General features: G+C 36.9%; 1 protein-coding gene across 2 annotated transcripts in view; it reads right to left on the bottom strand.

Moving 5' to 3' along the window:
• Nucleotides 1–247: 247 nt before the first annotated feature.
• Nucleotides 248–22,009, bottom strand: part of CBLB (Cbl proto-oncogene B) — a 218,689-nt gene continuing 196,927 nt past the window's right edge. For both annotated transcript variants that reach the window (XM_044251309.1, XM_044251308.1), the window contains one exon: nucleotides 248–3,914. In XM_044251309.1, coding sequence (XP_044107244.1) covers nucleotides 3,655–3,914 — 260 coding nt within the window. In that variant the 3' untranslated portion in view covers nucleotides 248–3,654. The remainder of the gene's footprint in view (nucleotides 3,915–22,009) is intronic.

Raw genomic sequence — 22,009 nt, forward strand, 5'->3', positions numbered from 1 at the left:
GATATGGTTCTTACTTGGAACTTTAATAGAACTTCTGCAGGTCAAAGATGTGGAAGGAGCTTATTTATGTAAATACCATAAAATGATATGGTTTTGGTATTTAATAACCACCTGGGCTGGGCATTTGGTACCGCCCTGTCCACTCAGCTCTTGAATCCAATGTCCTTTCCTTAGCACCAAAAAGAAAACAGAAATGCTGTGAAAGAAATGTTTGTGTTCATTTGAAAAATGAAATACCAACTCTGCATTTTGTTAAGACTCATTTTATAAAATACCTTAAAAGAACAGATAAAGTACTTGAGTTTACATAATAACCAGAATTGAAAAAGATGAATATAAATTAATTGAACACATAACTATTTTGCCACATTAGACAAGTTTAAAAAAGCCATGTAAAAAAAGTAGTAATTGGGAAGAAAACCCTTCACTCTATTGCTGTCTTTTTTTGGAAACTTTTCTTAGAAGCACTACAATTCCAGGTCAACAGACAGTACCTGTAATGTTGAAAACACACTGTAATTTGCTTCCAAATCTGTCAGCTTAAGGGAAAAAAATTAAAATTTTAACCAGGTTTGATAATTCAGTGCAAATTAAAGCTTCAAGTTGAAAATTCAAGAGGAAAATTAATGTCCAAACTGTAGGAAATGCTTCTGGAACTGAAAAAGAAAAAAGTTCACATTATGAAGAAATCTTTGCAAGTGTTCTTGTGTGTGAGATATTGAGTTACCAAACGGGCCCTTTGAAGTTGCAATTAGGGCTTTAGTACGACTATTTGCAATCTGGGTGATGGAAGAGGGGAAAGGGAAGAGCTAAAGGTCATTTTGTGGAAGGAAGCTCAAGTTAATCAGAAGGACTGCTCTGATTCAATTCTAGAAAATTTGGCCAGGATATTGTAGACATCAAGGGGAAAAAAAAAAACTTGTGGAGACTAATTTACTGGACCGTCATTGAGGATAAGTACTTCTATCCCCAGAACATGTTGGGGGATGAGGGAGAGCAGGTTAGTGTTGGCCATGATTTTGTTTTAATTATATGGATTATATTGTGCACTGGCTTAAAATAGTGCCAAGTGTTGAGAAATGGGAGGAATGTCTGACTTTCTGGATAACAGTGAAACCAAGCGTTGATCATTTCCAACCATTAATGGGTAGTCATTTTTATAATTTAAAGTATTTTTAATTATTTCCACACAAAAAAATTTTGAGGTTATCATTGGTAATAGGTAGCAATGGGATTTTCATGACCGTGTATGATAAAAAGTTTCCCTCTTTCCATTCTATTCCATAGAAATTTCTGATTCAATCTTTTAATGATAGAACTAATGGTTGCTATTGAGTACAAGATGCAGAGATTTTAGTGGAGGCTAATGTCTTCTTTGCGAAACAGATTTTTTTTTTAAAAAAGGTCTGAATTTCTATAATCTTTTTCTAATTCTCATTGGAAATTTTCACATAGTATTTGAAAATTGTTTGAGGATGTACTATGTTTTTCCTCACATTTGTATTTTATATCACTCTAATCTATTAAAGTTATAACAATATTTTCACAATGAAGTGGCAACTTTTGGCTTTTAGTTGTACCTATGATCAGCAAGTCATAAAAAACACAAAACATATAGTGCTATTCCAACATGACATCAGAGACTGATAAAAAAAAAAGGATAATCACGATGATGTATGCAGAGTTCCTAAATCAATGAAGAATTAGCTGATGCCATTTAAAAATGCACGCATTTACCTGCTCACAGGTGCAACATCTAAGGAAAAGTGAAAATTCCTCTCTGAAGACACCGACCAGTGTAGAATCACTTGCGAAATTAAAACACCCAAGCCTGTGACTCCTCTCTACCTCCTATCGTGACAGCCAAACCATCAAGGGCACATATCACACATCACTCTGCAAAATAAGGCCATAGTTCCCCTCCCTGGTCAACTTGGTGACCGCTTCAGGCTTAAGATTAATTTCCATGGCGTCTTGCTGGATCTTTGGTCCTGTCCTTCCGAATCCCGAAGACAGGCTCAGTGTCAGCTGCATCCCTGTGCATCACACCCGGGGTGAGGCTGAAAGAGGAGCGGCGGAAAGGTGCACAACCCTGCCACGAGTCCCTATTTAGAAAAGTTTCTGTGGGCTCAAGCATTTCACACAGACCTGGGTTTTGTCCCACTTCTCCACTAACTTCTCATTAGGCTTTTTCAGAGAGGGACTTTTGCCATCAAAAGCACAGATAAAGAATAACAAAACATTATATCGCAATCAGCTTGGGACAGTTTGTGCTTTGAAAACACAGTGCATCAAGCACATCATAGATGCTCAATAAATATTTGTAGATCTATTAAAAGTAAGTACATGGTTTCTGAAGGATGAGCTTCCATTTGGGGAAAAAAAAAAAGAAAAAAGCAAAACTATCTAAGTTTCTTTTCCCTGACTGGATGGCACAATGAGAACCTACAAATTAAATGTGAACTCTGATTTGAGTGCAGAGACTTTGCCAAAGAGGGCGGAGTGGGACATTGCCGCAGTAGCATTGGCACTTAACAGTGCATCAAAGATTTAACTTTTTCCACTGCAATATGTACTGGTTCCTACACTTGTTAGGTACCAGCGTGTAATCACTCATATAGGAAATGAACTCTATTCTGCTTTGAGAAAGGTATGATCATAATTTTATCTGAAAATTATTAACACCTTTCAGGGAGACGGCCCTCTTATTAAGCATGCCTCAAAGTAATGCAGGCGTAACCGTCAGGGGACCTCATTATATAACTTCAACACGGCATTGTCTTGTGCAAGTGAATTTCTCCCACATCTGCAGTAGCTGCTTCCTAATATTTTGTTTTTTTTACAGAGTAGTGACACCCCTGGGATGACAAAGATGAGAATAGGGGATGGGGGTTAAAGATCACAAGGGATGTTCTTCTGTATCATATGAAAAACCCCTTATCAAAAATCAGTGAGTTCATGGATGAAAAAATGCTTTATACATTCATAACTTTCCCATCTCACAACAGCAAAGGTTTCCAAAGAAAAGACTCAGTAGTGAAGGCCACACACTTTTTTTTTTTTTCTTTTCTTGCATTAGTTCAATACGTTGAAAATCAGAACCTTTGAAGCATCTTGTAAATGGGAGAAATGGAACTGGACCCAGCTGGTCATGGGGGGTGGGGTGGGATGGATGAGATCCGAATGAACATGTGACTCAGCTGCTGGCGTGGACAGCAAGGGAGTTGGTGGGAAATGTTACAGCAGACCTGACCACTCTACCAAGGGTCTGTCAAGAACACAGTACAGGGATAAAAAAAAAAAAAAAAAAACAACAACAAACCAAAAACCCTAAAACAAAACTAAAAACAAAAACAAACTTCAACTTTGCCAACTTGTAAACAAGGAAAAGCACTTCACAGATTCAAAGTTCAAGGGAAGTAAACGTCTTTAAATTATTTTTGTCAGTTCAACCCTGATTTAAAAAGTATGGCTAGCAGAAATAAGGAAGCACAGCCGTTGACATCCTGAGCGAGCAGCTGTCTTCTGAGAAGCAGCCTTTCCAAGCCTCTTCTCAAGATGCCACGCCAAGGAGACACCTTCTCTCGCTTATCTCTTTTCCACGATCCTGGGATATCGACTGCTTGCCATTTTGGTGTGGACAGGTCCTGGCTGCTATAGATTCAGACGTGGGGAGACTGGAGGCGGGTAGGCAAATTCTCGGAGGATGCTCCGGGCCACTTCGACATTATTCTGGGCTATCTCTAAGGCTCTCTTCACTTCTTCAAAGGCATAACCCTCTCCCATGAGTTTCGCAATTTTTGCGTCAACATTTTCCAATGATGCGTCGGGACCGTGGGGTTTTCTGTGGTGGATTTCCGGTGCAGTCCTGCGGGGTCGTGGTTTAGGAGGTCTGGCTGGTGCCTGTGAACCATCTGGGTAGATTTTGAAAGGGATATCATGTCAATAATGGAATAAATATACAGACAACATATCAGCTTGATCTCATTTTAGATGAAAACCCTATTTTTCATTATCCCCAGAAATAAACTTTTCCCCCATTTTTATTTATTATTTCAGGGCAGGCTGTATTGTCCCCATTTTGAACATTAAAGAAACTGACTAAGAATGTGTTGGAAGTTTGAAAAATTAATACAAATTTATTCCCAATTCCACATATTATTCTTTAAGCCATAGGGACTAACAGGTATGGAAAGGAAAACAATTGAAAAAAAAAAAAAAAAGGCTTTCATTATAGAGACACCAGCTTATTCTTTCCTACGATGGTGGAGGCTCTTTCTTGGGAAGTTTCTGCCAGAGGAAAGTGTTACAGGGCTGTCGATGTTCCTGGAAGCACATCCCCAGCAGGTCCTCCATCTCACCCCAGCCATAGCACAACTACTCTGAGCAGCAGGCTTTGTAGTGTCTCTGCCGGTCTGTTTTTTCAAGTTAATCATCCTGTCAACTGATTCTGAGGTAGGAAGAAAAATAGTAGATGCTTTGAGTCTACTGTTAGTTAACAGGCTGAACAGAAGTAAACTCACTGCTTTGCTCAAATACTTTACCCAGATTCCAGTGTAGGAAGTTTTGCTAGAGAAAAGGCAAAACCAGCAGAAACATGAGCAATGGAGATTTGGGCTCTGGATTAGTCCTCTGACAAGTTTCTTTCTTTCTTTTTTTTTTTTTTTTTTAAGATTTTATTTATTTATTTGACAAACAGAGATCACAAGTAGGCAGAGAGGCAGGCAGAGAGAGGGGGGAAACAGGCTCCCTGCTGAGCAGACAGCCTGATGCGGGGCTCAATCCCAGGACCCTGGGATCATGACCCGAGCCGAAGGCAGTGACTTTAACCCACTGAGCCACCCAGGTGCCCCCTCTGACAAGTTTCTTAAAGTTCAATCAAGTGACCATGGCACCCATGAATGGAAAGCAACCTTATTAAGAAGAACTAGAGACCACCATCCCTCACAGATCACCAGGGCATGGGCTGGTAACTTGGGAAGGTACTTTTATGATGAATGTCCATAATATCTATATTTGGTACTGTATTTCAAAAGCCTAAATTAAAAAAAAAAGATTCAAATAAAAATTACCAAATTTATGCCGTGCAACACATTTATGCATTTAAGACTATTTAGACTTCGACACTTCTTTAATAACTTTCTCAGACCACTGAAAAATGCCAAAAACTAATTCTAAGGACATAAGTTAAGTAGGTGAGGAAGTGAGGCTACAACCCAAATGCTTTGTGACTCTTGTCCCCATCCTTGCCCTCCTGGTCTCTGCTGCTTTGCCAACTTCCCCAATATCTTCATGAGAAATTGTAAGCTGATACCTTCAATAATAATCAAATCTAAACACAATAATTGTTAGTGTGTTTTTCTCATGTCTTCTTTCACGAGAAGGTAAGTTGCTAAAAACACCCTCTTCACAATTCCAGCAATATAGTGGTATAACATAGGCACATGAAAGCCTCCAGTATGAAGATATTTTCTTCCACACCAAATTGGATGATAGTCTTATTTTTAATTTTTCCTTTCTTATAGAATACGTCCCAGTTTGAAAAAAATATAGCTATAAATGGAGCTTATTAAATTACGCTCATATATAAGAACACACATTAATTTCTGGTTCTCGCTCACATCTGTATGTGCTGTTTCTTGCACCTATAACTAAACATCTCAACCTACTATGGTCTGCTAAATTGCATTTCTTAATCTGTTTTCAGGTTACTTTTCTATTAAGTATTTCCATTATGTCATGCAGAACTGGGCAATAAATTTTACTTTGCTTCTAATTATTTCCAAAAAACTGTGAGAAATTCTAGCAAGTTATCCTTTAATCAATCACCACAGAAGTCACACATTGAAATCTTATCTGTTCTGATTTACTTTTTGGTGAGAAAAAGTACCTACACTTAAATGTAAGTCTAAATTCCCTGTTTTCTACAGGTTAAGTCTCAAAGAGTTTTTCTAATACAGTTATTTTGCTTTTGTCCAAAATAGTGAGGGCACATGAATGTCAAGTGTCATTGAAAAGAATAGCCAAATATGCTCCTGGAGTGGGAAGGGTACCATGGCAGCCCGAGACACATCTGATAGGATAATTGGCAAGGAAGTGTAGAGATTTAGATTTTTAAATGTAATAAGCATATGTATTTTTAATTGAATATACCTGACACACAATATAATACTTGTTTCAGGTGTACAGCAGTGACTTGACATTTATATACATTATGAAATATCACAGGAAGTGTAGTTACTGTCTGTCACCATACAAAGTTATTACGGCATCACCGACTCCATTCCCTACGGTGTACTGTTCCAACTGCAAGTCTGTACCTCTTAATCCCCTCCAGCTATTTTGCCCATTGCCTGAACTCCACACAACCACCAGTTCTCTGTATGTATGAGTCTGGTTTTTTTTCATGTTTTTTTTAGACTGTACACACAAGTGAAATCATATGATATTTGTCTGACTTATTTCACTTAGCATAATACCCTCTCTGTCCATCCATGTTGTTGCAAATGACAAGATGTCCCTTTTTCTGGCTGAGTAAAATTCCAGTGTGTGTCTCTGTGTGTGTGTACATCTTTACCCATTCATCTGTTGATGGACACTTACATTGCTTCCAGGTCTTGGCTACTGTAAATAATGCTGCAATGAACAAAGAGGTGCATATAGATTTTCAAATTAGTGTTTTTGTTTACCAATGTCTTATAGTTTTCAGAGTACAGGTCTTTCGCCTCCTTGGTCAAGTTTACTCATAGGCATTTTATTCTTTTTGTTTGTTTGTTTTAGGGGGACTTTTTGGGGGCATTTTATTCTTTTTGATGCGACTGCAAATGGGACTGTTTTCTTAATTTCTCTGATAGTCCATTAGTAGTATATAGAAATACAACAGATTTCTATATATTAATTCTGTATCCTGCAAATTTACTGAATTTATTTATCCTAATAGTTTTTTGGTAGTCTTGAGAGTTTTCTATATATGGTATCATGTCATCTGCAAATGGTGGTAGTTTTACTTCTTCCGTATGAATTTGAATGCCTTTTGCTTCTTGTCTGATGTGACTAGGATTTTTGGTACTCTGTTGAATAAAAGTTGTGAGGTGAGAGTCCTTGTCTTATTCCTAATCCTAGAGAGAAAGCTTTTAGCTTTTCACTGTTAAGTGTGATGTCAACTGTGAACCTGTCATATATAGTTTCACTATTTTTTTTTCCCCAAAGATTTATTTGACCGAGAGAGACACAGCTAGAGAGGGAACACAAGCAGGGGCCGTTGGTAGAGAAGCAGGCTTCCTGCTGAACAGAGAGCCTGATGCGGTCCTTGATCCCAGGACCCTGGCATCATACCTGAGCTGAAGGCAGACACTTAACGAATGAGACACCCAGGCGTCCCTAGCTTCACTATGTTAAGGTACATTCTCTACTCACTTTATTGAGAGACTTTATCATGAGTAGATGTTGAATTTTGTCAAATACTTTTTCTACACAATTGAGATGATCATATGATTTTATCCTTCATTTTGTTAATGTGGATCACACTGATTTGCAGATACTGAATCATCCTTGTATCCCTGGAGTAAATTCCACTTGACTGGAATATATTTTTGAATGTTGTTTGCTAATGTTTTGTTGAAGATTTTTGCATCTATGTTCTTCTGGGATATTGGCCTGTAATTTTTTTTTTTAATAGTATCTTTTGTCTGATTTTGCTATCAATCATGCTAGTATTGTAGAATGAATTTGGAAATGTTCTTTACTTTTCAATTTTGGGGAATATTTTGAGAAGGACAGGTATTAATGCCTCTTTAAATGTTTGGTAGAATTCACTCATGAATCCTTCTCATCCTGAACTTGTGTTTCCCAAGAGTTTTTAAGTCACTAGTTGAACTTCATTATTACTAATTTGTCATATCTATTTTTTTCTGATTCAGTCTTGGAGGGCTGTATTTCTAGGGACTTAGCTATTTATCATTTCTTCTAGGTTGTGTAAATTGTTGGCAAGCAATTTTTTGTAGTAGCCTTTCATAATCCTTTGTATTTCTCAGTTGTAACTTTTCCTCATTCATTTCTGATTTCATTTGAATCTTCTCTTGATTAGTCTGGATACAGGTTTATCAGTTTTGTTTCTCTAAGAACTAGCTCTTAGTTTTGTTCATCTTTTTTATGTTTTTGTTTTGTTTTGTTTGTTTTTTGTTTTTTAGTCTCTATTTCATTTATTTCTACTCTGACCTTTGTTATTTCTTTCCTTCTTCTAACTTTGGGCTTTATTCTACTTTCTAGTGGCTTAGGTATAATGTTAAAGAGTTTCAGATTTCTGTTGTTTGTTTGGGTAGGTCTGTATGACTATAATCTTCCCTCTTACAACTATTTTTGCTGCTTCCCAAAGATTTTGGAAAATTGTGTTTCATTTGTCACAAGGTATTTTTTTAATTCCTCTTTGATTTTTTCATTGACCTACTGGTTGTTTACTGGAATGTTGTTTAGCCTCCATGTGTTTGTTTCTGCCAGTTCCTGTAATTTATTTCTAAATTCATATTGCTGTGGTCAGAAAGGATGCCTGACATAATTTCAATCTTCTTAAATTTATTTAAAGTTGTTTTATGACCCAACATGTGATCTATCCTGGAGAAAGTTCCACGTGCACTTAAAAAACATGTACCTTGCTATTTGGGGATGGAATGTTATATATAAATCCTACTCAATTTGGTACAGTATGTTGTTTAAAGATAGTTTCCTTATTGATTTTCTGGATGAATAATCCATCCATTGATGTAAGTGGGGTATTAAAATTTCCTGCTATGATTTCATTAGTGTCAATTTCTCACTTTATCTCTGTCAATATTTATTTATTTAAATGTTTCTATGTTAGGTGCTTAAATATTTACAGTTAAATCTTTTATTAAACTGATCCCTTTATCCTTATGTAATGCCCTCTTTTATGTCTGATTTTTTTTTTCCATTTTCATTTTCATGGAGTACCTTTCTCCATGCCTTTACTTCCAGTTTGCCTGTGTCTTTAAAGTGTGAAACCTCTTGTAGGCGGCATAAAGATGGATTCTTTTTATGCCTTCATTCAGCCTATGTCTTTTGGTTGGAGCACTTAGCTTAGATTTAAAGAAATTGTTAAGTATGTACTTATTGCTATTTTGTTAATTACCTTCTGGTTGTTTTCATAGTTCTTTGTTCCTTTCTTTTGCTCTCTTACATTGTGATTTGATGACATTTTTTAATGTTAGGCTTGGATTTCCTTCTCTTTATTTTTTGAGTATGTATTATAGGTTTTTGGTTTGTGATTAGCATGAGTTTCAAATATAACTCCCTATTTATATAGCAGGTTATTTTGTTTGTCCCTTAAGTGTGAACCCATTTTGAAAGCACATTTTTATTCTGTACCCCCCCTTTTATGTATTTGACGTCATGTTATACATATTTTCATTATGTGTATACCTTAACTAATTATTGTAGATACAGTTGATTTTACGACTTTTGTCTTCTGATCTTTGGAGTAGTTTTATAAGTAATCTAGTTTTACTATATAAATCCGCCCCCCCCCCACCTCTGCCAAGAAGTCCCTTTAACATTTCCTGTAAGGCTGGTCTAGTGGTGAACTCCTTTAACTTTTGTTTGTTTGGGAAACACTATCTCTCCTTCAATTCCGAATGGTAATGCTGCCAGGTACGGTATTCTTGGTAGTACGGATTGTTTGTTTTCTAACCTTTCAGCACTTTGAATATATCATGCGTTCCCTTATGGCCTGCAAAGTTTCTGCTGAAAAATCAGCTGAAAGTTTTACAGGTGTTCCCTTGTACATAGCTAGTTGCTCTTCTTTTGTTGCTTTGAAGTCTCTCTCCTTATCTTTAATTTTTGGCATTTTAATTATGTCTGTGGGTGAACCTCTTTAGGTTCATCTTGTTTGGGGCTCTCTGTGCTTCCTGGGCCTGAATAGGTTTTCTTTACCAGGTTAGAGAAGTTGCTTCTTTTATGTCTTCAGATAAGTTTTCTGTCCCTTTCTCTTCTCCTTCTGAGACCCTTATAATAAAAATGTGAGTATGCTTGATGTTGTCCAAGAAGTCCCTTAACCTGTCCTCATTTTTCTTTTTTGCTATTCTGCTTGGATGATTTCCACTACTTGGTCTTTGAGATCACTGATCCATTCTTCTTCATCCTCTAAGCTGTTGACTTCCTCTAGTGTATTTTTCAACTCAGTTACTGTATTCTTCAGCTCCAACTGATTCTGTTTTATATCTTCTTTGCTGACATTTCCACTGAGTATCTTTAAGACCATTTATCTGAACTCTTTATCAGGTAGACTGCATATCTGTTTCATTTAGTTTCCCTCACCTCTCCCCTCCAACCCTGAGGTTTTACCTTGTTCTTCCTCTGTCTCCTAATTTTGTCTCTGTGTTTATTTCTGTGTATTAGGTAGGTCAGTTACATCTCCTGGGTTGAAGGTAGTAGCCTCTTATAGACAACTGCCCAGAAGTACAATACCCCCTGGTCATCAGAACCAGGTGCTTCACAGGTATTTCATGTATGAGCTGTGTGTGTGGGGGATGCCCTCTAGGCAGTGTAGGAACCACTTCAGGGGGACATCTGTAGAGCAGGGCAGGCTGGGTCCACAGGGAATGCGAGAGTGGGTTGAGAAGTGATAGGAAAGGAGATAGAGAGGTTCCAAACTGGTGGCCACCAGCAGGGGCTAGCTAGGTTGAAGGAGGGCAAGGAAAATGGTGTCTGCCAACACTTCCATTCCAGGAGAAAAGTTTCTACAGATGTTTACCCATCCTGCACATACCCTAAAATAATCAATAAATCTTCACTAATGGCCCTCGTGCTTTTCAAACTGCTGCCTGTGTTCTGGCTCTTGGAGTCAGTTTATATACAAGCCCTTTAAGAGAAGAGTGAAGTCTTGATTTCCTCATGGCCCTCTGGCTCTTCTGGAGTGAAGCTCCACTGATTTTCAAAGAATTTGGGGGCTTCATTTTTTAAAAAAATTAAATTAATTTTTTTCAGTGTTCCAACAATTTTTTTCATTGTTTATGCACCACACCCAGCACCTAGTGCTCCATGCAATACATGCCCTCCATAATAACCACCATCAGGTTCACTGCCCTCTCCCTTCAAAACTCTTTCTCAGAGTCCACAGTCTCTCATGGTTTGTCTTCCCCTCCGATTTCCCCCAACTCACTTCTCCTCTCCTTCTCCCGAAGTCTTCCATGATATTCCTTATGCTCACAAGTATTCTTGACACAGATCCCTAAGATGTCGGGGGTATCCAGTGTGGGGCTTGAACTGCTTAGTCCTCAGGGAGGACCTCTGTACCTATGATATCCCTCCCACTTTTGGGTTGCTGTGTCAGGGGTTTGGTTCCCAGACACATTGCTTCTCTGCCCCTTCTACCCTTCTTAATGTGGAAGAGTAGTTTTGCTAATCTTCAGGTCATTCTCAGAGTTGCTCTATATGTAGTTGCAGGCCTAGTAGGTCTTTGGGAGGAGGTGAGCGCCGGATCTACGCATTCTACTATTTTGTTACCCTAAACATATGTATTTTTGGGTCTTGGTAGATGACACTAAAACAAGGCACCTTTCACCAAAAAAACCCCCCAAGAAACCCATCTGTTATATAAGGCTGCTATAATTAATACTGGCAATGGAAGTTGCAGATGATCATTCTTTTCTTGAAAAAAATTAGTAAACATAATTTAGGAAACCTAATATAACAAGGAAAAACACATACACAGACCTGATGCTTAAAACAACTCTAGAGTAGTGAAGGTATCGCTGATCCTGGAACTGTTATTATTATTATTTTTTTGCATACAAAATATATTTGAAATATTAACTATGGAAAGTGATTCAAAAAACCTTCATAAAGAATCATGATAGATTTTGAAGACTTTTCATTTAAAACAAAACAAAACAAAACAAAACTTCCTACCTAAAGCAAAGATTTATTTTCCTAATAGGTATTTTCTCTTGAACTCCAAGTCACATATCCCAGCTCATTTAATCCTAGTCTTCACTGCCCTAACTCAAAATTTATTTCCTCAAAAGAGTACTGACCTCTCTTCAGAATCTTACAAATAAGTGCTTGGGAGTTTAACTGTATCACATATTTGAGCCTACAAATAGGAATAAAATGGAATCTGCTATAACTTTGGCCACTTGCTATAAATTTCTACTTATTGATGAATATTTATTCAGTTTGGCATATCTTAATTTTTTGTTCAGTTGTTTTAATTGGATAGAGTAGTCCCACACCAGGTAGTTGAGAGATGCAACTGAGACTTTTCTGGATGTAGACAAGGAACATCACAGAGAGATGGGACTGGTTAGGTGCATTTCACTTTGGCAACTAAGATTTTGAGTGACCTTGAGTCAAACCAATTATTTGCACAATTTTCACTCTCTAAATCTACTTTCCTATCTCATTTTTAGAGATTTTATTCAGCCCTTCTCATTGAGGTACTATGCAAATTAATTAATGGTCTCTTCACATATATTGAACATTAAAAATAAAGGGCAATGAATTCACACCTATGATAACTGCTATACTTAAATGCCATGAACAGCAATTACGACAAACAGTAATGTCAGAAGTGTGGAAGAGGAAAAAACATGGAATTTCTTGTGAGTGCTAATTCCATAGAAAGCTTTTAAGCAACATCTTAAAAAGAAATAACTGTTACAACCTGAACTAAGAGTAGAAACTATTTTTAAAAAGGGAGGATGGGGGGCGCCTGGGCGGCTCAGTGGGTTAAGCCGCTGCCTTCGGCTCGGGTCGTGATCTTAGGGTCCTGGGATCGAGTCCCGCATCGGGCTCTCTGCTCAGCAGGGAGCATGCTTCCCTCTCTCTCTCTGCCTGCCTCTCCGTCTACTTGTGATTTCTCTCTGTCAAATAAATAAAATCTTAAAAAAAAAAAAAGGAGGATGGGGTGCCTTGGTGGCTCATTTGGTTCAACATTCAACTCTTGATTTCCGCTCAGGTCATGATCTCAGGGTTGTGAGATCGAACCCTGCATCTGGCTCTATGCTGGGTGTGGAGCTTGCATAAGATTCTCTTCCTCTCTCTTGAAGGATCCTATTTTTAATTAAAAAAAGGAGGGGTTGAAGAACAGATCATTTTCATGCTCATCTTTAGAGCAAACTGCTTAAAACTAATCCTTCTTTCTACATATCACTTCCCAAAGCACCTTCCAGCTTGTTCCTCCCCACCCCCCACAATGTCTAAAACAAACACCAGGTCCTTTTGCCCTTTAGAATGGGTAAGTAATAGAAAGGAGCAATGAAACAGAAGATGAAACTATCTTATAGTTCCCCCAAAGTTATTATACTTTTGGAGTATACTGGAATTACTATGAATCTTACCAACTCTATGGGAATTTTTGTACCCGAATAAATGTCCTTTCAATATCTTCTTAAGGATGCCTGTGTTTATGCCAGTGCTGCGGCCCATGCTCATCGTATTTTTGAGCAATGGCAATGATATAAAAATAAGTGCAAGAATACACAGAGCCATATGATATAAATAGTACACCTTCTTGAAGCACCAATTTTACTCAAGGATTACAGAATTACCAAGGAGGAAAATATAAAATTTGCACAAGTTTTTAAGATAAAACAGACCTGGAATGACACTGGGCTTGAACCAAAAATGGACAATCAGAATACTGATTCACAGTTAACTCCCTGGGCTGAAAAATTTGAGAAGCGGTGGTTTAGGATTAAATCCTGATTCAATTTTCATTTTCTGAGCATATAAAAGAGCAAAGTGACATTGAGAAAAGTCCTGGATGGCATGGGAATTATCCTGATGAACACATCGTTAGAATAATACCTTAAATGATTACTCCAGGTCATGCATTCTAAATGAGGGCAGTGTCCCCAGGAGGGTGAAAATTGGTCCTTGAGGGACAAGAAAAGGTCTTAGATGCTAAAAGAATGCACAGAAATAGTATATCTGTGGTATTAAACTGTCATTGTTGCAGGAGAGCAGAAGTGATTAGGAAAAAAAGAAAGGTCTAAAAGGGTCCTTGGGCAGATTATGATTAAAAAAGCAAACGAAAAGTCGAGCTACACTGCTGTCCGTCACATTCCTCAGGGTTGATGGCACTTCTGCTTCAGGGGCTACCAACTATTTCACTCCAAGAAGTCCTTATTACTCCCTTTATTGTCTAAACTTTGGTGGTCTTTTAAGTCCATATTTTGAAAGCTGTGTCTAATAAGCAAATGTCATCACACTGACAAATCCATTTCCTATTTTTTTATATTAAGCCTTATTTAACAATAGCTATAATACCAAGTTTCTGTATTTCTAGACCAAAGCGGAGGCATTTGATTCATTAATGTTCTTGCAAATAAAGTTAGAGTTTCTATTACACTTCTAAAATATTAGTCTGTGACAGCTCATAAAAATGATGGACTATCATACAATAATTTAAAATGACACTTATTTCAAAATTTAATGATGTGGTGAGATACTTAGAACACTATGTTAAATGGAACTGAGATAGGATTGACTTACTGAGTATGATCAGGATTGACTTACTTAGTATGATCACCGTTGTGAACATGTACACAGACAAACATTACAAGAAAGTACGCCAACATGGCAACAATGTTCCTGACTGATGACAGGTTAGAAGTGACTTTTCTTTGTTTTTGCATTTCATTCTCTAATGTGCATGTACTACTTTCATAATTAGAAAAAAAAATAGTTTTAGATCCCCTCTGCTAGCTTTACAGGTCTAAGCTGCTCAAAGATCTAATATGGAAAAATAGCATGCATGATTCTGCTGATATAAAAAGAATAGAAAGCATATAGGGGGTGGCTACCTAAGATCCTGAGAAAAATGACTAGAATCCAGGTTTTGAAACCTCCACTACCACTTCTAATACTCTCTTCCATTCCTCTGTCATTACTATTCCTTTGCTTCTATCAGACTTTATCATCAGGCATCCCCAAACTCAGTTTAACAATCATTGTTATATGCATGTGTGATTTTTTTAGACTTAATTTTGGCTTAGCTATTGGCAGGATAACAACAAGCTTTGCTAACAACAACAACAACAACAAAAATGCACACATAGCTTACTGATAAAACACAGAATTCATACATATCCTATTACATGGATACTTACTACTTGTGAGACCTGGGTAATTTACTTTCTTTTTCTATAAAATGACATTAATATTATTTCAGATTCATTGGGAGGAATAAAATTATGTCTATTTATATAAACTACTCAATATATCCAATAAATGATATATATACACATACATAATTAAATAGTTATATATATTAAATTATCTCTATCTAATCTATATGTCTATATTGAAAATTCTTAGCTTAACATTTGGCCCATAGTAACTGCCTAACAAATATATGTACAATATGAGACATCATCTCTAAGTTATTTAGAGTTACTAGTTCATGGATATTTGAGACAGACATCAAGTCTTTCTTGAGTTACTTACTACTTCGTGGATAATATTTGAGGATAGACATCAAAACTCAGATTATTGATTTTTTCAACTATAACAATATCAGAATTAAAATATAAATTTAACTGATCAAGGCATTAAAAGAAAATTTAAATACATCATTATGACTGTTATTCTACTGGAAGTTGGATCAATTCTACAACACATTTATGCCAAACTTCAATTGCTATTGGTACAGATACACTGATTCTGTAAGGACATGTTTTAATACAGCTTTTACTAACTTACAAATCAAAAGATCTTTGCATACGTAGTGGTAGATAATTACGATAGTTAAGGCTAAAGTTACACAATTTTGCAATACATCCAGAAAATGGTAATAATGGAACTACATTACTATTAAATTTGTAAGAAAAAAGACTCCAGATAGTGTGGTTTGAAAACTACAGCTGTGTGTAAGACATCTCAGGTAGTTGAACTGTGGTTAAAATCTCTAACACTGCATTTTCCTTTGTGGAGACACAAAACAAAATGTTATAAACACAATTTATCTTCAAACATCTTCTCACTAATGACCATACACAATGCCAACCCTTGAGTGAAGTGAAGCCATGTTTTCAACTGAGATCTGAAGAATCTATCTATGGATCGACAGACGATCTCTACAGAGATCTCTATAGAATATTTGGTCTTAATATAAAATTCATTCAATATTCCATTACCTTTCCTTTAAGCTAGTAAAAAACACTGTATTGGAATTAATTCCTTTTGTGATGGGACCTCCTTTATTTTGCCAGTGTATTTGGTAATAGAGATATTTTACCAGTTACGGACACATTTAATATAAGTCATGTGCTAAAATTCTAGGTGTTCTTTTAGCGTTACCTTGAACTGCCTTCTAAATACCCAAAACACGAAAGAGGTTCCCATGAGGTAACGCAGCACTTCATCCGCATGAGCAGAAGCACTTCGTTATGACTGTCATTCTAGATTCTCTGGATTTTTTTGTTTTTATTCTCTGGATTTTTAAAGAATGGTATTCACACCATAGCACATTATATCTTAAAACAAGAGAAAAGTAAACCAGAAAATTTATAAAAACTCACATGTAGCTGGTGTAGACACGAACCTCATGTGACTAATATCCCCATGTGAAGAAATGAGATTATTAGCAAAAAAAAGTTTGCTTTTTTGTGAATTTAACAGAGCCTAGTAAAATCCACTTTTTTTAAAAAAATCCACTTATTTCTGATTAACTGCTGTGACATTCATATCATTAAATATCAACTGTTAATCTAAGAGTATTATATTTTTGGGGGAGGAATAAAGTATTTGGAAGGTGGTTGGTATATCTAGACATACATGCATACATTCTTCTTAGGTAAGATAAGGAAATATTTTTAAGACAATGAAAAAATATTTTGGAATTTTTAAAAATATTTTTTCACAGAAAACCTATATAAATCACTATCATTCATTTAGAACATCATAAAAGACAAGAGAAATTGAATTTGTAAGTTACAGCACTTATACCAGAATCCTTAAAGGTCATCTTAAAAAGACCTTAATTAGAACACGTCCTACAAAATAAAGACTTATAGAACCCTAAAAGCACATGGCACCCCGTCTCTAGTTTTTAATAGACTTAATCCGAAGGACAAGCCCAGCCCCTCTGCTGGTGTGAAACAGACCAGTGGGCAGCCTGTTAGTCCTGTAAGCAGCACGTCAGCAAGTATCTGGATGGAAAAAAGTATCTTATTTTTCTGTGGTTCCACTGTGTTTGTAAAGAGAGTTCAGGGAGTAGGTTGAAATATTTGATGTTACAGCTAGCTGAGGCCCTCAGAGTAATAATCAAGACGATTTTTATCACTCAAGTAAAAGCCAGTTCAGGCTTCTGGCAAATGCCTATTTGGGGATATTTCAACAAGGTTGTGACTCGAAAGTTCTTCCTTGAAATTTCTAGTGTAATGCTAATCAGAATTCCTACCATTTGAAATCATATGTGAGTGATGTTCCTCTGGGCTCTACAACACTTACATATTATGGAGCAAAACTGTAAAGAAGCTGTGTAAATACAGCCTTTTGGCCACAACTCTTCAAGAAACTTGAATGTATGTTTCTTTTAATCTAGAGTTGGTGGCAGTGAAGATTATTTTAAATCAGTCATGGTACTTTCCTCGAAGTTATAGTTTAATGTTACTTCCTTAAAGGGATTTGCTTCCTTCTCCTATGTAGAGGCTGTCAGATAATGTCACTCCTTGAGTTCCACATTTTTTCATCCATCTGGAATTCTACAGTGTTTCAATGGTTACCCAGGGATATATCTGACATCCTGGAAGGAGTAAAAGTAAATAGGCAAGACAGCATGGACCAAAATTTGAACAGGTTAATAGAATTTTCTATACTTTTCTGAGATCTCTTTAAATGTTAGAACATGTAAAACCACAGAGGGGCTTACATGTCATCAACTACATAAGAACTACCATGTTCATAATTCCCAAAGCAACTCATGAATTACTTTGATTCAGACATTACAGAATGGATGGCTGTCATTATCAACAAATCTTTTTGAAAGAGAACAAGAATCTACATAGGAAAAACCTCTGATGTTTACAATCATGAGGCAAAAATATTGCTCGAAAAAGAGATGTGTTCGGTTCTGGTCCAAAATGACAATGTAGGAAGACCCTGAACTCACCTCCTCCCTGCACACACCAATTCTGAACCTATTTATAAAGCAATTCCTCCTGAAGAACTGCGGGCTGACTGACCAGCTTCTGTCCAACAAAAGAGATCACAGACAGAAGAGCAAGAAAGATGGAGACACGGTCATGAAGGGAACCCCCACCCCTGATGCTGCCAGCAGCTGTGTGGAGGGATGGTTTTGAGGGACCATGAGCAGATCTATCTGCCCTAAGGCACAGACACAAAGCTGTGGCTTAAGCTTCTTTTAAGAAAGCAACTAGAATATAAAGGGGCTAGACCTAGAGCCCTGACAAACGATGGGAGAGCTGCTAAAACTCTCTCCAGGTTGGAGAGGCTGGTGACTAAACAATTTCCATTCCCCCTGCAACTTGACTGAGCAGATGGGATGGGAGTGGGGTCCAGGCACCTTGACTGGACTATCACCTCATTGAGCCCAGGGGCCCTAGCCCACACCTGCCCTCACTGTCCCACTAAGGCAGCCCCAGAATGGCACACCCTGGTTGGCACTTGCTGTGGCTCCAACTGTTACACTGAGGGGACACAGGTGCAGAGAACCCAGGAACACTTCCCGTACCACTTCAGCTTCAGATGGTTTGCTAAGGCACCCTCCAATGTGGAGCACCTTAGGAATCCCCAGCCCATGCCCATCTTGGTTCCAGATGCCCTGCTAGGGCACCTGCTGAGTGGGGTATCCTGGACCTCTGCAGCCTGTGTTGGCTTCAGCTCCAGCCAGCCCTTCAGGGCACATCTGCACTGAGCACTCTGTGACACCCTGGCTTGCACCACTTCAGCTGTCCTGCCAGGGCATTCTCTGCTTGGAGAGCCCTAGGATCAACCCAGCCCATGCACACTTCAGCCTGCAGCTAGCCAAATCCACAGGTACACAGTCTATACAAGGGAGGACTATACATAAGAGTGTTCATTCAAGTTTAGGAGAAGTTGTGGTTCTACCTAATTCATAGGCACAAAAATCAACCAAAATGACAAGACAGAGGAACATGCTCCAAGTGACGGAAGAAGACAAAACCTGAGGAAAAGAACTAAATGAAATGTAGATTATTAGCCATATTGCTTTAGAGTTTTAAGGTCATCATAAAAATGATCATTGGGCTGCAGAGAAGAGTGGAAGAACTTAGAACTTCAACAAAGAGATGAAAAATATAAAAAAGAACCAACCAGAGCTGAATAATACAATAACTGAAATGAAAAATACACTAGAGGAGATTCATAGTAGTGTAGCAATGTAGAAAAATGGGTCTGGAAGACAGGGTAATGGAAAGCACCCAAGCTGAACAGCAAAAAGGAAAAAGAATTTTTAAAATGAGGATAGGTTAAAGGATCTCTTGAACAACATCAAGCAAACAAATATTTACATTATAGTGGTTCCACAGGGAGAAGAGAGACAGAAAAACACATTTTAGGAAATAGCTGAAAACATCCCTAACCTCCAGATTCAGGAAGCACAGGGAGTTCTGAAAAAGTTGAACCCATGGAGGTCCACACTATGACATGTAAAAGTTAAAATGTCAAAGTTTAAAGATAAAGAGAATTTTAAAAGCATCAAGACAGAAGCAAAAAGTTATATACCAGGGAAACCCCACAAGGCTTATCTCTCAGCAGAAACTTTGCAGGCCAGATAGGAGTGGCATGATATATCCAAGGTACTGAAAGGAAAAAGACCTACAACCAAGAATACTCTACCCAGAAAGGCTGTCATTCAGAATTAAAGAGAATTTCCCAGACAAACAAAAGTTAAAGAAATTCATCAGCACTAAACCAGCATTACAAGAAATATCAAAGGAACTCCTTTAATAAAAGGTCAGAATTAGAATAAAATTTTGAATAAAACATATACATAAAATTTGGAGGGGAGAGTAAGAATGCTTTTTTCGCATAGGTTCAAACTTAAATGACCATCAACTTACTATAGACTGGTATATACTTAGGATGTTACTATAAACCCAAAACTTGTAATAGATACACAAAAAATAAAGGGAAAGAAAGCTAAGCACAATACTATAGAAAATCATCAATCACAAGTAATGAGAGAAAGGAAAGAAGAACATAAAACCAATTAACAAAATGGCAAAATGCACATACCTATCAATAATTAAAGTAAATGATCTAAATACTCCAATCAAAAGAAATGGGACATCTAAATGGATAAAAACCAAGACTTATCTATATGGAGCTACATGAGACCTGCTTCAGATCTAAAGACACATATGGCCCAAAAGTAAAAGGATGGAAAAAAATATTCCATAAGAATAGAGATGGAAAAAAAAAAAAAGTCAGGATAGTAACTTATCAGACAAAATAGACCTTAAAACAATGACTGTAACATAAGACAAAGAAGGGCACTACATAATGATAAAGGGGTCAGTCCAACAGGAGGGTTTAATGGTTTTAAGTATCTATACCAGCAACACTGAGACACTTAAGTACATACGACAAAGAGAGACAGACATGAAGGGAGTAGGACTGACGGTGCTACAGTACTAGGAGGAGACACAGACACTCCATTTACACCAGTGGACAGATTAACCAAACAGAAAATTAGGAAGGAAATAATGTCTTTGAACAACACATCAAACCGGATGGACTTCAGATATATATAGAACATTCCATGCAAAAACAATAAGACATATTCATTTTAAGTGCAAATGGAACATTCTCTAGAACAGATCACATGTTAGGCCGCAAAACAAATCTCAAATTTAATAAGAATAAAATCATATCCTACATCTTTTCAAACCACATGTTATGAAACTAGAAATCAATCACAAGAAGAGAAAAACTGGAAAAAGTACAAACACATGGAAGCTAAACAACATGCTACCAAACAACCAATGGGTCAACAAGTCAACGGTGAAATAAAATAATACATGGAAACATGAAAATGAAAACATAACATTCTAACATCCTTGGGATACAGAGAAGCAGTTCTAAAGTGAAATTTATAGTGATACAGACCTATCTCAAGAAACAACAGAAATCTCAATAAACAACCTAAACTTAAACGTAAAATTTCTGGAAAAAGAAGAGAAACAGAACCCAAGTTAGTATAAGTAGGAAACAAAAACGACCAGAGCAGAAATAAATGAATTAGAGACTAAAAAAACACTGTAAAAGATCAAAGAAACCAAGAGCTGATTCTTTGAAAAAAACAGACAATATTGATAAACCTTTAGCTGGATCATCAAGAAATAAAATCACAATAAAATCAGAAACAAAATAGAAGTAACAACTGAAGTCACAGAATACAAAGTATGATTTTAAGAAACTATTACAAAAACATTATATGCCAAAAATTTACATCGCCATGCAGTGGACAAACTAGAAGAAATGGATAAATTTCTAGAAACACCAGATCTTCTGAAACTAAATTAGAATTAAATAGAAAATCTGAATGATCAATTACTAGTAATGAAATTGAACTGATAATCAAAAACCTCCCAACAAAAATCCAGGACCAGATGGATTCACAGGAGTTCTTCCAAATATTTAAAGAAGAGTTAATACCTGTTCTCCTCAAACTATTAAAAAAAAAAAAAAATTGAAGCTTCCAAATACATTCTGCAAGACCATCATTACCCTGACTACAAAACCACCAAGACAAAGACACCATAAGAAAAGAAAATTACAGGTCATTATCCTTGATAAACATAGATGCCAGGATCTTCAAAATATTCGTAAACTACATTCAAAAATACATTAAAAGGATAATTCACCATGATCAAGTGGAATTTATCCTAGAGATGCAGGGATGCTTCCATATTTGCAAATCAATCAGCATGATATACCACAACAGAACAGGATAAAAATCTTAATAGATACAGAAAAAAGCATTGGACAAGATTCAGCATCTTCTCAG

The sequence above is a fragment of the Neovison vison genome, chromosome 6, assembly GCF_020171115.1.
Source record: "Neovison vison isolate M4711 chromosome 6, ASM_NN_V1, whole genome shotgun sequence".
Lineage (NCBI taxonomy): Eukaryota > Metazoa > Chordata > Mammalia > Carnivora > Mustelidae > Neogale > Neogale vison.